The sequence below is a fragment of the Acipenser ruthenus genome, chromosome 3, assembly GCF_902713425.1.
Source record: "Acipenser ruthenus chromosome 3, fAciRut3.2 maternal haplotype, whole genome shotgun sequence".
Classification (NCBI taxonomy): Eukaryota; Metazoa; Chordata; class Actinopteri; order Acipenseriformes; family Acipenseridae; genus Acipenser; species Acipenser ruthenus.
Window position 1 is genome coordinate 92,315,519 of NC_081191.1, and position 17,422 is coordinate 92,332,940.

Genomic DNA, 17,422 nt, shown 5'->3' on the forward strand with positions numbered 1-17,422 from the left:
TTTGTTTTGTGGTTGTATTTTGTGTTTGAAACCTTTTTGTTTGGCCCTTGTGCCTATTTATTTTGTATTTTTGTTTATTAAAAACTTTATTTTTGAACTTAAAACTGTCTCTGAGTCTCAAACCTCGGTCCATCCTGTCACACAGTTAAACTCTAGTTGAGCACATACCACAGTTTACACTAAAATACCAGTGCATCAAGTTTCAGCAGCTTTAGATGAATGAGAAAGAGGAGAACTTGGAGCTTCAGCAGCTTTAGATGAATGAGAAAGAGGAGAACTTGGAGCTTCAGCAGCTTTAGATGAATGAGAAAGAGGAGAACTTGGAGCAGTCACCTCCAGTGAATGGCAATGATCCACTTCATACACTGTCCTTATTAGAAAAACACATTATAGATTGTATCATGTTCACTGTAATAGTGACATGTTTCTATAGTTTTGTATCACGTTCAATGTAACAGTGACATGTTTCTATAGTATTTGTATTTTAAGGATCTCAACCCATTATCCTGGCAGCAACACCACATTCATTTTCCCCATCGTTCTTTTCCTTCAGTCTTCAATGTTCAATACAATTAACATCACATGGTTGTAAACTCTACAGTAAAGGGGCTCCACTTACACTCAAATTCCAATATTTTTATTTTTCCATTATAAAACTAAAGTATATTCATGTCTAGGTTGTGTTAAAATAACTTCTTTTTTTCTCCACAAAAGGTTCAGTTGTGGCTCTCCAAATTAGAATATTTGCATACATGTAAAAAACACTTTAATGAGCATTTAGGTTGAATAAAGCACCTTCACCTACTGTCCGTTCTTTGTGTATCTCCTCTGATATGGTGCCTCACCCGTCACTTCTGATGTTACTGTCCCTTCTTTTTTATCTCCTCTGATACGGTGCATCACCCATCACTTCAGATGTTACTTTCCCTTCTTTGTGTATCTCCTTTGATACGGTGCATCACCCAGCACTTCAGATGTTACTTTCCCTTCTTTGTGTATCTCCTCTGATATGGTGCATCACTTGTCACTTCTGATGTTACTGTCCCTTTTTGTATCTCCTCTGATACGGTGCATCACCCATCACTTCAGATGTTACTTTCCCTTCTTTGTGTATCTCCTTTGATACGGTGCATCACCCATCAGTTCTGATGTTACTGTCCCTTCTTTGTGTATCTCCTCTGATACGGTGCATCACCCATCACTTCTGATGTTACTGTCCCTTCTTTGTGTATCTCCTCTGATATGGTGCATCACTTGTCACTTCTGATGTTACTGTCCCTTCTTTGTGTATCTCCTCTGATACGGTGCATCACACATCACTTCTGATGTTACTGTCCCTTCTTTGTGTATCTCCTCTGATACGGTGCATCACCCATCACTTCTGATGTTACTGTCCCTTCTTTGTGTATCTCCTCTGACATGGTGCATCACCCATCAGTTCTGATGTTACTGTCCCTTCTTTGTGTATCTCCTCTGATATGGTGCATCACCCATCAGTTCTGGTGTTACTGTCCCTTCTTTGTGTATCTCCTCTGATACGGTGCATCACCCATCACTTCTGATGTTACTGTCCCTTCTTTGTGTATCTCCTCTGATACGGTGCATCACCCATCAGTTCTGATGTTACTGTCCCTTCTTTGTGTATCTCCTCTGATACGGTGCATCACACATCACTTCTGATGTTACTGTCCCTTCTTTGTGTATCTCCTCTGATACGGTGCATCACCCATCACTTCTGATGTTACTGTCCCTTCTTTGTGTATCTCCTCTGATATGGTGCATCACCCATCAGTTCTGATGTTACTGTCCCTTCTTTGTGTATCTCCTCTGATACGGTGCATCACCCATCAGTTCTGATGTTACTGTCCCTTCTTTGTGTATCTCCTCTGATACGGTGCATCACCCATCACTTCTGATGTTACTGTCCCTTCTTTGTGTATCTCCTCTGATATGGTGCATCACTTGTCACTTCTGATGTTACTGTCCCTTTTTGTATCTCCTCTGATACGGTGCTTTGAATCTGACAGCGGCTCTGTAGCTCCACTATAGAGATTTGCAATGCAGTGTATTGTGGATCAGAGAAGTGTCTGTATCGCTGGAACAGGCTCTGCATACTGACAGTAATACCCGAGGAGATGATCATTACATGTGAGGAATTGGAGGAAGCTCTGTTCACAATGCTTGAAAACATCAGAACAAAATTAAACTTCATTCCTTCAACTTTTTTTTTTTTTAACTTCCAAAGGTAAAATAATCTGTTTCATTAAAGACCTAGACCAAAAAATTAAACATAAAACCAGGAGCCAGAAAAGTAATGCAAAAACTCAAATAAAAATATCTATTATCTCTAGTAATGCTTCCTGTATAAATGCAAGATGTCCATCCCCGGAGATTAAATGAAAACCAACTCACTTAATGTCAGAAAGTTACCTTGAATATTAAACTACATGCTATAAATCTGAGAGAAAGAAAATGTTAAAGTCAGCAAAATGCAGCCTGCTGTACATTTTGCCTTGTAAACAGAGTCCTCAGTACAGAGCAAAGTTGCAGTCAAGCTTTGCAGCTGTAAAAAGCATTGGAAACACAGTGTACAAACTAGTAACACTAACAAACTACTGCCTTCAAGAGAACAAGTAAACAAGGACGGTTTCCAGAATTTCATTTCAATTTGTACTTCACCATATGAAAAACCCAATCTTTTCACTACGTGTATCCTGCTGTTTCCATGACTACCAGCGGGGCTCTGCAGCCCTCCAAGGCATGCACTGTAACATCCTGCATCTGGGACCAGCTGTGTATGGCTTATAAAGGAAAGTGAAGGAAACTATGATTGATTATGGGGCAATATAATCCACGAAGTAGGGGCTGTAAATTACAACATGTTGTCAAAATAAAAGGTTTTGAAAATCAGCAGTCAGCACCTGGAAACATGCACACTGCAAACATGTATAATTATCAGATCCATCGGTGCCACATGTTGAAATAAGGAGTGTTTTTCAGCTGTTCTATAGCTACAAGAAGACACTTGCTGTAAAATGACATGGTTTCCAATATAGGATTACAAGAAATGAAGAAATAATAATATTGTCTGTGCATGACCCGGACAGGCATGTGTGCTCACAACAACATTATGAGTTGGATATGCTCATGGTACTGTACCTACTAGCCAAAATAAGTGAAGTCCATGCACTCTATATGGGATGCCTGTATGTGTTGACTGGGGGGGGGCGTGGGCTGGTGGTACTATCACTAGGCACAATACTGTAGAATTTTGTTAACCTACAGTAATTGATTATTAATTCTAGATGACTGGGCTGATGCATTGTAATTAGCCCATATCTTACCTGTGAGGTTGATTTATACAGTAATTAACTACTTTATAACGACTTTGAAACATGCTGCCAATACAAGACAGCATGCTACCTCTCCAGCACATACATCTCTACTACATTTGAATACTGTAGCATTCTCTGTAATTCATTTACATATGATATTGTAAGAAGAGCTCAAAGCAGTGGTCCTGGTGCAATGCCTGGACATACCTCAAGACTCTTACATACCTTTGACTTTATTCTAAACACTTCTTCCTTTCTTTCATGCACTGGTTTACATGTAGAATTAGAAGGTTGTTTTTTGCAGCATACAATATAAAGCATGAGGTTTCAGACAATGCTATGGTAGCAGCCCCAGAATCTGACTGTTAGCATTTTAAACCAATGCAGTGCAAATAATGCTGGATACAGATCAGAAAATAAGTGCATTTCAGAAAACAAAACGGAACTGCATTGAGAGATAAGAATATAAACAAAAACACTAAGAAAACATTGCATGGGCTTCATTGCCATTAAAAAAGGCGCTGCAGATTGGTTATAAAAGTCTCAGTGTTGGTTGAATTCACCTCTGTAATCCAGCTCATGAATCAGTATGAATCAGTCTATACTGACTGGAATGCAGATTGGTTATAAAAGTCTCAGTGTTGGTTGAATTCACCTCTGTAATCCAGTTCATGAATCAGTATGAATTAGTTTATAGCCACTGGGATTTCTTTCAGTTTTCACACTCCACAGTCATCTAGCTTCTCTTGAAGTTTTCTTGTAGAAATCTGATATGTAGAAAGAGATGCCACTGCTGTGTGGAAGAGTAATTGCCAAATATTTCTTAGTCCGTATAAATAGATATTACACAGAAACACAAAGGCCAGTGCCAGGAAGGCCTGCAGCTTCTTTACTGAGGTGAAGAACAAATACAAATAGCACTGTGAAGAAAACACAAGAAACACAAGAAACACAATGAATCACTAGCACTGTCAATCTGACACTCTCACTATGAGATACTGAGGATCATACACAAGAAACACAATGAATCACTAGCACTGTCAATCTGACACTCTCACTATGAGATACTGAGGATCATACACAAGAAACACAATGAATCACTAGCACTGTCAATCTGACACTCTCACTATGAGATACTGAGGATCAAACACAAGAAACACAATGAATCACTAGCACTGTCAATATGACACTCTCACTATGAGATACTGAGGATCATACACAAGAAACACAATGAATCACTAGCACTGTCAATATGACACTCTCACTATGAGATACTGAGGATCATACACAAGAAACACAATGAATCACTAGCACTGTCAATATGACACTCTCACTATGAGATACTGAGGATCAAACACAAGAAACACAATGAATCACTAGCACTGTCAATCTGCTATTTCTGACACGCTCTCGCTATGAGATCCTAGAAACTTGAATGAAAAAATGAACAAGTAAAACTGTCATTTTAAAAAACAGCCACTAGAGGTCAGGATCAGCCAAACAAAGAGCTTGTCCAGCAGTGAGTCTTCAGTGACACCTCCATTATAGAAATAACTGGGACCAAAGTGTGTGTAAAAATCGACCTGAAACTAAGACTGTAATAACAATGCAATATGACAATCATTATTAAACCTTCCAAAATTAAACACAACAACCAATGTAGCTTAAAATGTACAATGCACTGAGCTTAGGGAACATGAAACAGTGGCTTGAAACCTGGTTCCAGGAGACTGGGAGACCTCATCTGAGGCAACTTTGCTGTATCAAAACAAGTCTCCCTTGGTGTGCCGTGCAGTGGCCTGAAACATTGTCTTCTAAAACCAATTTCAAAGCTGCAAAGTGGCTTCATGTTCCCTTGGTTTTGGGGTTGGGGTTAGGGGTAGCTAACATCATAGAATAGTAACACAAATAAATCTGTTAACATTACATGTGGAGCTACTACTTGGTCTTTAATTGTTCTTAAACTAAAAGACCAAGTATAAGAAAAATCACTTGAAGAAAAACAGTGACATTTTGCCTCCCGATACAAACGTGATAAGAAAATAAAAAAATAATGAGAATTTCTTACCTGCCACAAACAGCAGAAAAAAGCTAAAATGAATGCGACTACATTCCAGATCCCTTCATTGCCATCCTGGAAGAGGTCAAGTAAACAGAATCAAGGGCTTTTAAACAGTGTGGTCAAAACACTATCTGTGTTGAGATCAATTACATATTACAATTAGAGGGCTAAAGTACATGCAAGTGAAGTCTTAATACAATTCTTTTAAGGATTCAAATTGCACAGCTGACTTTATATATGCTAAATACCTAATTAATTTACATTGTATTAATTCAATTATTCAATGTGAACCCCTCGGAGGAGTGAGAAAGGTCCCTCGGCACTCACCTGGAGAGTGTATTCAATGTGAACCCCTCGGAGGAGTGAGAAAGGTCCCTCAGCACTCACTTGGAGAGTGTATTCAATGTGAACCCCTCGGAGGAGTGAGAAAGGTCCCTCAGCACTCACCTGGAGAGTGTATTGAATGAGGTGAACCCCTCGGAGGAGTGAGAAAGGTCCCTCGGCACTCACCTGGAGAGTGTATTCAATGAGGTGAACCCCTCGGATGAGGTTCAGCGAAGCACACATGATGTTGAGAAGCAGAGACAGGATCCCCAGACCTGTCACTGGCTTCATTCTTTCACTTGCAGCTGCAGCACACCGCACCGCACCGCACCAGGAACATGAAAGCAATGCAGTTAGAAAATTGCTCAATTGGGCAGCTCTCTCTTTCTCTTTTTCTTTCTCTCTCTCTCAAATTCAAATTGGCTTTATTGGCATGACAATAAAAATAATTGTGTTGCCTAGCACATACATGGCATAACCGACTAAAAATATATAGACAATGAAAACATATATACATATACATATATATATATATAAACATATACAGCTCTGGAAAAAATTAAGAGACCACTGCAAATTTTTCTTAAATCAGCATCTCTACATGTATGGCAGCCATTCCATTCCAGTGTCTGTTGAATTCCAACACAGGCACACCTCATTCTACTGAATGAGGTACTGATTAGGGGATCACCTGAACCAAATCTTATTTAACGAGGAAAAGTATAAAAACCACTCCTGTGGTCATCACTATCCTCTTGCAATAGGACCAGCTGGATGGCAAAACAGTGCTAGTAGTACCTCAAAAGTAATTGGAATAAAAAAATAACTATTGACCATGCCCAAAGAGTTGAAAAGGAAGATTTTGAGTGAGGAAAAGAAGGGTTCAATTCTGGCTTTACTGGCAGAGGGATACAGTGATCATCTGAAGTCATGCAAAGCTAGAAAAAAACCCTTCATCAATGAGAAGCAAAGAAGAGCCAGGCTGAGGTTTGCAAAAGACCATAAGGATTGGACCGTAGAGGACTGGAGTAAGGTCATCTTCTCTGATGAGTCCAATTTTCAGCTTTGCCCAACACCTGGTCGTCTAATGGTTAGACGGAGACCTGGAGAGGCCTACAAGCCACTGAGTCTCGCACCCACTGTGAAATGTGGTGGAGGATCGGTGATGATCTGGGGGTGCTTCAGCAAGGCTGGAATCGGGCAGATTTGTCTTTGTGAAGGACGCATGAATCAAGCCAAGTACAAGGTTGTCCTGGAAGAAAACTTGCTTCCTTCTGCTCTGACAATGTTCCCCAACTCTGAGGATTGGTTTTTCCAGCAGGACAATGCTCCATGCCACACAGCCAGGTCTATCAAGGTGTGGATGGAGGACCACCAGATCAAGACCCTGTCATGGCCAGCCCAATCTCCAGACCTGAACCCCATTGAAAACCTCTGGAATGTAATCAAGAGGAAGAGGGATGGTCACAAGCCACAAACAAAGCCGAGCTGCTTGAATTTTTGCGCCAGGAGTAGCATAAAGTCACCCAACATCAATGTGAAAGACTGGTGGAGAGCATGCCAAGATGCATGAAAGCTGTGCTTGAAAATCAGGGTTATTCCACCAAATATTGATTTCTGAACTCTTCCTAAGTTAAAACATTAGTATTGTGTTGTTTAAAAATGAATATGAACTTATTTTCTTTGCATTATTCGAGGTCTGACAACACTGCATCTTTTTTGTTATTTTGACCAGTTGTCATTTTCTGCAAATAAATGCTCTAAATGACAATATTTTTATTTGGAATTTGGGAGAAATGTTGTCAGTAGTTTATAGAATAAAACAAAAATGTTCATTTTATTCAAACACATACCTATAAATAGTAAAACCAGAGAAACTGATAATTTTGCAGTGGTCTCTTAATTTTTTCCAGAGCTGTATATGTATATATACATTAAACAGTACCCCCCCGCCCCCTCTGTATTAAACAGAATCTCTCCTCCCTAATCTCTCCTCCCTAAGACAGTGTGCTAAAAAAAAGGTACTGTGTATAGCCTACTTTTGTAAAATAGTGTTTTGTAAAACTGTGAGTTTTTTGTTTAACATGCAAACAGCTTAGCTGTCCTGTTTTATAGTTTAGGTTCTTGTTTATGTTTAGTTAGTGCTTGAAAAAGCTCTCCACACCACAGCAGCCCTGAGCAGACTGACTGCTCTCCTTAAATACTCTGCACCTGGCTCTAATTTACAAAGATAGCCAGGTGCAGGTGATAATTAACAATAATTAACAATTAAATTAGGACTTTTCAGCCCGTGTCCTTCTGGGAGGTGTAGTCCTGTGTTCTCCCCGGACTACACTTTCTTACAGTATATATATTTTTACTTTACTGTACAGGCTGTTCACGTACCAGTCCCTGAGACAGGCTGTGCATGCCCATTAGCTGTCCCATTGTGCATCACCATGTCCTCTGCTGTCAGGATCTTGGAAGGTCTCACCCTGAGCTCCTCTTCAACTGCTGCCAGGTTCATTCTCAGTGTGGGGAAGCTGCTGTAGCTGTAATGATGTTTAATCTTCTGAATAACACTGTCTGTGTTTTAGAAATAAATGAGAAACAGTTTTAGTGCCATCGTGAAATTCTGGCCAGGCTGCCATTTAAAGTAAGAAAGATACACATTACATTTCATTCTGTAAAGAACTTGTACTACGGTTTGCAATTAATGCACGCCTGTTCAGATCATGAAGCCGTTAAGAAAGTGAGCAGTGAGAACAGCACTTGGTTCCCATCCTATTAGAATATGACATTCATTCAATGCAAACAAAGTATTTTGTTTGTTCTGTTGGTGACATACCCTATAAAGCAATGCATTGAAACCACAGCATAGAAACACCCCTGCACTGGATGGCAGTTATATTTCTTTACAGCGATGACTAGAGAATGCATGTCACAGTCACGCTTGTTGTTTTGTAAATCAGCAGGTTCTTCCTCCATTCAGGTACTTTTCCACACATACTAATTTGGGGTTGTTTGATAGAACACAGCTGCTCATATGTTAAACTTTGTCTTATTCTACTAACCAAACTCCAGAAACGGATAGGGTCTGGAGACCAAGCCAATGCTGGTGTTGTCATACGAAGCTCTGAACTCCCATCTGAGATCCTCCAAGAAGCAAAAAGCCATGGCGGCTGAGAAGCTATTGGAGCAGATTGTCATGTAGGAAACACCCTCTGAGGAGATGAAGCTGAAAAACACATGAAGTACAACATATTCCACTGATTTAGGTTACTGTAGTAATAAAATTAAATACTTTATTTGCTTGCTTCGTTGCCAATGACAGTCTAAACAATGTGTCTTCCCTACATATATAACTGTTTGTCAACATTTCCAATACAAATGCCATTCCTGACCTGAGCAGCCCCTGTCATTGAGTTCAGGGCTTAAAGCAGAGGCTGCCCAATGAGCTGGATTGTGGAGTGGCTTTATGACTGTGGCACCATTCACAAACAAAAGGGTTATTTGATTTTCATTACATGACAGGAGCTGTTTTCTACTTCATGCTAATATTGGACTCAGCTTTCGCCAAGATAAAATGAGATAGTAATGGTGGGGACCAAGGCATAGCTTCACTGTAATATATGAGCCTTCAGCGCCTTTCCTCCAGGTAATGTGGATTTCCTATTGGCCCGGTGTTGAGAGCTGAAGTGTAATGCTGGCCCCAGGGATCAGCCTATTTGCGGCTTCCCTAGCACCTCAGCATGGCAGCCACCTGGAATGGGCTGGGTGGGGCACTCCTGTCTTCAGTGTTTCATCGACTAATCCTCGACCCCTCAGGAAGGTTTGACAGTGATGCTGGTGTCCCAGCACCACTCCCCTCCACCTCCTGTCTTGTGTTTCATCGACTAGCCCTCGACCCCTCAGGAAAGGTTGACAGTGATGCTGGTGTCCCAGCACCACTCCCCTCCACCTCCCGTCTTGTGTTTCATCGACTAGCCCTCGACCCCTCAGGAAAGGTTGACAGTGATGCTGGTGTCCCAGCACCACTCCCCTCCACCTCCCGTCTTCAGTGTTTCATCGACTAGCCCTCGACCCCTCAGGAAAGGTTGACAGTGATGCTGGTGTCCCAGCACCACTCCCCTCCACCTCCCGTCTTCAGTGTTTCATCGACTAGCCCTCGACCCCTCAGGAAGGTTTGACAGTGATGCTGGTGTCCCAGCACCACTCCCCTCCACCTCCTGTCTTCAGTGTTTCATCGACTATCCCTCGACCCCTCAGGAAAGGTTGACAGTGATGCTGGTGTCCCCGCACCACTCCCCTCCATCACCAACCCAGTTTACTTACCTGAGCCATCCACTCCTTTTAAAACCTGTTTAAAGACAGTATTAATAATAATAATAATAATAATAATAATAATAATAATAATTGCAAATAACGTACTATATGTTAAGATCCTTCCCTTTCACCGTGCCTCTTTCTGGAAGCAACGATAAAGCTTTAGATACAGTCTTCAGCTGCTGTTTGCGCTCTTGTAACTCTCTGTTGTGTTCAAAATCTGTAGAGGCTGACAGCGGGAGCCCATCCCTCACCCGCACCACAAAGGCAAACAGGATCAGTGACATGGTCCACTGGGGCCGTCATGAAGACACAACCTGCAGATTCAAAACAGGATCAGTGACATGGTCCACTGGGGCCATAATGAAGACACAACCTGCAGATTCAAAACAGGATCAGTGACATGGTTCACTGGGGCTGTCATGAAGACACAACCTGCAGATTCTAAACAGGATCAGTGACATGGTTCACTGGGGCTGTCATGAAGACACAACCTGCAGATTCAAAACAGGATCAGTGACATGGTCCACTGGGGCTGTCATGAAGACACAACCTGCAGATTCAAAACAGGATCAGTGACATGGTCCACTGGGGCTGTCATGAAGACACAACCTGCAGATTCAAAACAGGATCAGTGACATGGTTCACTGGGGCTGTCATGAAGACACAACCTGCAGATTCAAAACAGGATCAGTGACATGGTCCACTGGGGCTGTCATGAAGACACAACCTGCAGATTCAAAACAGGATCAGTGACATGGTCCACTGGGGCTGTCATGAAGACACAACCTGCAGATTCAAAACAGGATCAGTGACATGGTCCACTGGGGCTGTCATGAAGACACAACCTGCAGATTCAAAACAGGATCAGTGACGTGGTTCACTGGGGCCGTCATGAAGACACAAGCTGCAGATTCAAAACAGGACACTCATAAGAACATAAGAAAGTTTACAAACGAGAGGAGGCCATTTGGCCCATCATGCTCGTTTGGCTGTTAGTAGCTTATTGATCCCAGAATCTCATCAAGCAGCTTCTTGAAGGATCCCAGGGTGTCAGCTTCAACAACATTACTGGGGAATTGGTTCCAGACCCTCACAATTCTCTGTGTAAAAAAGTGCCTCCTATTTTCTGTTCTGAATGCCCCTTTATCTAATCTCCATTTGTGACCCCTTGTCCTTGTTTCCTTTTTCAGGTCAAAAAATCTCTTGGGTCGGCATTGTCAAACCTTTTAGAATTTTGAATGCTTGAATCAGATCGGTGCATTGTCTTCTTTGTTCAAGACTGAATAGATTCAATTCTTTAAGCCTGTCTGCATACGACAAGCCTTTTAAACCCGGGATAATTCTGGATGCTCTTCTTTGCACTCTTTCTAGAGCAGCAATATCCTTTTTGTAGCGAGTTGACCAGAACCATATATTTTCACTATATATCCGAGCATCTTGTTGGCCTTTTTTATAGCTTCCCCACATTGTCTAGATGAAGACATTTCTGAGTTAACATAAACTACTAGGTCTTTTTTATAGATTCCTTCATCAATTTCAGTATCTCCCATATGGTATTTATAATGCACATTTTTATTGCCTGCGTGCAGTACCTTACACTTTTCTCTACTAAATGTCATTTGCCATGTGTCTGCCCAGTTCTGAATGCTGTTTAGATCATTTTGAATGACCTTTGCTACTGCAACGGTGTCTGCCACTCCTCCTATTTTTGTGTTGTCTGCAAATTTAACAAGTCTGCTTACTATACCAGAATCTAAGTCATTAATGTAGATTAGGAAGAGCAGAGGACTTAATACTGATCCCTATGGTACTCCACTGGTTACCCCGCTCCATTTTGTACTGCAGCCTCTGCTTTTTCATCTGCAGCACAGACTACATCCCCTTCGATTGTCACAATTATTTATATTTTTTGAAATATATAAAAAACAGTTTGTGTTGTGAACTCTATGGAGTTCGAGAAGTTGCCAAAAGAGTTGAAAATAACCACCTTAGTGTGTGTGTGTGTATGTGTAGGGGAGGGGAGGGGGGGTGTCACCGCCTATCGAATGTGTGTGTGTGTATGTGTAGGGGAGGGGAGGGGGGGTGTCACCGCCTATCGAATGTGTGTGTGTGTGTGTGTGGGGGGGGGGGGGTGTCACCGCTTATCCAATGTGTGTGTATGTGGGGTGTGGGGATGTCACCGCCTATCCAATGTGTGTGTATGTGGGGTGTGGGGATGTCGCTGCCTATCTAGTGTGTGTGTGTGTGTGCGTGCATGCATGTGTGTGTGTGTGGGGTGTGGGGATGTCACCGCCTATCCATCCGTCCTCCCTGCTTTACAAGTATAAGCAGGTTAAAGTCCATTCAAATCCTATTTATGAAGTTATTTAAGTCTGAACCCCTTTAACATTAATCATTTAGACTGCGGGACTGAGAGCTTCGTTGTAAAAAATTAAAAATAAAAGAATCATTATGAAAGAGCAAATGAATAGTTTATCTATTGTGCTATTCTTCAGTTGGTGAGAACATTGGCATAACACTGTGAACTGGGTGCTGGGCCACTGTGGGCAGTGTAATTATCCATTTTTGAAAGGTGAAGGAATAGGATTAAATGGAAATCTGAAAGGAGCTTGAGGTCACTGCAGCGGATACCTAGAGTAAGAAAGCTGAAAATAAAAGGAACTGTATATTCGGAGGATCTCAAAACCCCAAAAATCCGGATAGCCATATGGTTTCCATAGTTAACACTAGAAGCCCCGCGGCGGTCATTTTGGTGGTTTTTGGTTTTAAAATGTAATTTTCTCCAGTCATGTAACACATATGGGGCTGTACGTTCATGTACCTTTCTGTCCGTATGTATTAAATATTCTCACAAAGCATGAAACACGGGAGATATTAATGTAAGAGTCCAGGTTTTTTGCTGTTGATGCAAGCGCAAGTAGTCAAGATACAGTGGCTCTCAAAAGTATTCACCCCCTTGGACTTTTCCACATTTTATTGTGTTACAACATGGAATGAAAATGGATTTAATTAGGAGTTTTTGCCACTGATCAACACAAAAAAGTCCATAATGTCAAAGTGAAAAATAAAATCTACAAATTGTTCTAAATTAATTACAAATACAAAACAGAAAATAATTGATTGCATAAGTATTCACCCCCTTGAGTCAATATTTGATAGAGCCACATTTGGCAGCAATTACAGCCATGAGTCTATTTGGATAAGTCTCTACCAGCTTTGCACATCTGGACACTGCAATTTTTGCCCATTCTTCTTTGCAAAATTGCTCAAGCTCCGTCAAGTTGGATGGGGACCTTTGGTGAACAGCAATTTTCAACTCTTTCCACATATTCTCAATTGGATTGATCAATTCAACTAATTATGTGACTTCTAAAGACAATTGGTTGCACCAGAGCTTATTTAGGTGTGTCATAGCAAAGGGGGTGAATACTTATGCAATCAATTATTTTCTGCATTGAGAAGTATCCAGCATAATGCTTCTGAAAGTGTATCGAATATCTTAGGGCTGCTGCGGCAGCCGATAGTTAACTGAGTAGCGAAATAGAAGTTTCCTTCCTAGAATATACCAAATAGATGACGTAGAGAAAGATGGATTGGCATTACTTTAAATGCATCTGACATATCTGCTTTAGCTAACCACGAACCTCAGCCTGCTAATTTAATAGTGTGAATTGCATCTGAAATGGTAATATAATGAAGAGAAAATTGATCATGAGGAATGAGCGAGTTGATGCAGCTGGTGCTTGACCCCCGTGGTGCTGATAAATCGATGATGAGATGCTTTTTCCCCGACATTTTCCCAGTGGCGATGCCGATGGGATTAATTCTGTAGACGGGAACAGGGGGAGCTAAAAAGGGACCGACTATAAAACCTTTCTAATTTATTTTTCGATGAGAGAACGAACTACCTCTGGTTCTTGAATGCCGGAACGAAGGTTCTTGCTTTGAAAAGAGGAGGATGGTTGAAATAACAAGGTTGTAAACTGGAGGGTCTGATGAAATGACCGAGGTTAGAGAGGAACCCGGAAGAAACTCTAGGAATTAGTGAGAGAGCTGAACTTTGTTTCTCTTGCTCGATATTAGATACCCTTTTATCCAAATCGCTCGGTTTGGTACTGACCGAAGATAATGTTTCGGTGAAAGGCTGCATGCATGATTTAATTTAGTTAAATATCAGGGAGTGCTATTGCTGAATTTCACTGGCTGGCACGGCTGGCTGCTGATTAGAAAGGGAGATCGTGTCTAACTAACCTGCTTGATTTTTTTTGAGGATGCAACATCGACAATGGATAATTGCAAAGCATATGACATGGTTTATTTAGATTTCCAGAAAGCTTCTGACAAAGCCCCGCATAAAAGATGAATTCTCAAACTGAACGCAGTAGTGATTCACGGAAATGCATGCACATGGATTAGGGAATGGTTAACATGTAGAAAACAGAAAGTACTGATTAGAGCAGAAACCTCAAAATGAAGCGAGGTAACCAGTGGTGTACCGCAGGGATCAGTACTAGGTCCTCTGCTATTCCCAATCTACATTAATGATTTAGATTCGGGTATAGTAAGAAAACTTGTTAAATTTGCACACGACACAAAAATAGGAGGAGTGGCAAACACTGTTGTAGTAGCAAAGGTCATTGAAAATGATCTAGACAGCATTCAGAACTGGGCAGACACATAGCAAATTATATTTAATAGAGAAAAGTGTAAAGTGTAAAGGTACTGCACACAGGCAATAAAAATATCATATGGGATATACTGAAATTGAAGAAGGAATCTATGAAAAAGACCTAGGAGTTTATGTTGACTCAGAAATGTCTTCATCTAGACAATGTGGGGAAGCTATAAAAAAGGCCAACAAGATGCTCGGATATATTGTGAAAAGTGTTGAATTTAAATCAAGGGAAGAAATGTTATTATTATTATTATTATTTATTTCTTAGCAGACGCCCTTATCCAGGTTAAAACTTTACAATGCATCAGTAAGACCTCATCTAGAATATTGTGTTCAGTTCTGGTCACCTTGTTACAAAAAGGATATTGCTGCTCTAGAAAGAGTGCAAAGAAGAGCGACCAGAATTATCCCGGGTTTAAAAGGCTTGTCATATGCAGACAGGCTCAAAGAACTGAATCTGTGCAGCCTTGAACAAAGAAGACTATGCGGTGATCTGATTCAAGCATTCAAAATTCTAAAAGGTATTGACAATGTCGACCCCAGGGGACTTTTTCGACCTGAAAAAAGAAACAAGGACCAGGGGTCACAAATGGAGATTAGATAAAGGGGCATTCAGAACAGAAAATAGGAGGCACTTTTTTACACAGAGAATTGTGAGGGTCTGGAACCAACTCCCCAGTCATGTTGTTGAAGCCGACACCCTGGAATCCTTCAAGAACCTGCTTGATGAGATTCTGGGATCAATAAGCTACTAACAACCAAACGAGCAAGATGGGCCGAATGGCCTCCTCTCGTTTGTAAACTTTCTTATGTTCTTATGTTCTTAGAAGTGCTGGCTGTGGGGATGACTTGCTCCGGCACAAACTGCCTGTTGTCTGGCTGGAGAGGCTGAATGACTGGGTGCTGCTGAGGAGCTTTTTTAGGTGGAAATCTGCAGGGGGTCATTCCTCTATGAGTTATTATTCATTGAAGTGGTACTGTACCATTACAATGCATTGCACCAGATCTGCAGAGGGACATTCCTCTATGAGTTATTATTCTGTAGAAATCTGCTCCTCTGTTCTTCATAACTGCATGAAGACTGATCACTGTTGAGACTGGTGCTGTTCATTGGAAAACACTAGTAATGTGTTGTCTCTTTCCCTCTATCAAAGACTATGTTCATGCATTGTAACTGAAGCTAACTCCACTGAAAGATGCAGCTTTTTGTACAGAACCTATTAAGTGCCACTTCCTCATTTCCGGACAGGCTACTTTGTCATTTTTGGAGCATTTTTAACTGGCATCTCCCTGTTATTTTACTTTTTTCTTTTTACTGTATTGTTATGATAACTTGAGTATAACGTTAATAAAACAAATAACATAAATACAGCTTGTGTTCTGAACTTTAAAAAAAAACGCGTTTGGTACTTAATGGGTTCATTAGTCACGTGGGTTTAATAACGTGCTCCTGTACATGCCCCTGTTTCAATTTTCTGTCCAGCTCATGTACTTCCTGTATATACTCGTTACCGTTTCCTAATTTTCATAAGGGGATTTCCAACGAAATGTTCACACAATCCAATTTGCAGAAGCGACACACACAGCAGAGTAGCGGTGCCTCCCTCTATCTACTGTACGCCCACTTGTGTGCCGCGGCACGACTGTGCACCTGCTACTGCTGCTGGTAATTAGCGTGCAACACCTCCACGTTCTAATGGAAATGTTCTTTTGTTTTGACGCCACACTGCAGGGGTTTTGAATGACGAGTTTTTAGCGGCAGCTGATGATAAATTATGTGGAATGTTTCCTTCGTTAGCATTTGTTTATTATTATCGTCGACGTCAGTAAACGAGTAGACTTGCCTACTGACTGTAGATAACTAACCCTAACCTGTAATCTAATGCATGCTACTACATTAGTACAACGTTAGCAAGCAGTTGAACTTGATACTGTAAAATACCTTTATTCGTGTCCATTCAGATCGCCATAGATAATATCGAAAATTACACCACTACAATAACTTGTACTAGTACTGTAAATAAATATGGACTAGTCGTACCGGAGATAAGTAAGGTAATGTCCCATACTGATAACGCATGTCACAGTGGAGAGTACTCGTAACCTGGACTGCTTGTGTTTGTATTTTCCCTTAACAACGCCAGTTATGACAAATGGCATTGGGTCTATAACAAGAGCTGGATAAACTGTATTGCATTGCAGTGTTTCTGTGGATAGACTACCACGACTACCCAGCCTAGAACATTTCTTCAGACAGCAGAGAGTAAATCATTTTCTTACCTCGTTAGTCTTCGGTTCATAGTACTGTACTGTACTAGAAGGTTATTATCTGTAAGAGCTGCGGGAAGGTGGTTTCCGTTTAATATTGAAAACAGATATTGTTTCTGGATTGTTTTACAATTATTAAAATGTTACTATAATAATAACTAGTGAGACTGAGCGCCCATCTCTGGTTTGACAGCTCGGCTGCTGGGTCCTGACATTCAGTGCAGATGGGAATCTTGGGAAACAGACGGACTCGGAGCCACATCCTTCCGCAAGTAATTCTTAAAGAGACAGTAAACCATTAAATACAGGCCTTTTTTTAATTTATAATGTAGTCATGAACAAAAATGGGTGAGGTTACAAATTCGTTGTTTATTAGAATTGCACATATGTCTAAAAACCCACTTATCCAATTGTGTTGAAACCTGGTTTCGTTTCACAAGTTATTGAGAC

At 41.0% G+C, this 17,422-nt stretch overlaps 1 protein-coding gene across 1 annotated transcript; it reads right to left on the minus strand.

Annotated features, from left to right (window-relative positions):
- Positions 1-939: 939 nt before the first annotated feature.
- Positions 940-17,179, minus strand: LOC117394865 (vesicle-trafficking protein SEC22c). The gene is made up of 7 exons (XM_033993522.3): positions 16,985-17,179; positions 10,132-10,343; positions 8,775-8,938; positions 8,107-8,286; positions 5,908-6,026; positions 5,404-5,469; positions 940-4,255 (listed from the first exon to the last, which is right to left on the minus strand). The coding sequence occupies exons 2-7, from the start codon at positions 10,311-10,313 to the stop codon at positions 4,055-4,057; spliced, it is 912 nt and encodes a 303-aa protein (XP_033849413.3). The 5' UTR covers positions 10,314-10,343; positions 16,985-17,179; the 3' UTR covers positions 940-4,054.
- Positions 17,180-17,422: the final 243 nt, after the last annotated feature.

Excerpts from the sequence above, each read along its gene's own strand:
- LOC117394865 (XM_033993522.3), bottom strand. The coding sequence starts at position 10,313 with ATGTCACTGATCCTGTTTGCCTTTGTGGTGCGGGTGAGGGATGGGCTC. Across the intron at positions 8,287-8,774 it reads CTATCCGTTTCTGGAGTTTG|ACAGTGTTATTCAGAAGATT; the intron begins GTTAGTAGAATA and ends TCTAAAACACAG. Across the intron at positions 5,470-5,907 it reads TCATTGAATACACTCTCCAG|GATGGCAATGAAGGGATCTG; the intron begins GTGAGTGCCGAG and ends GACCTCTTCCAG.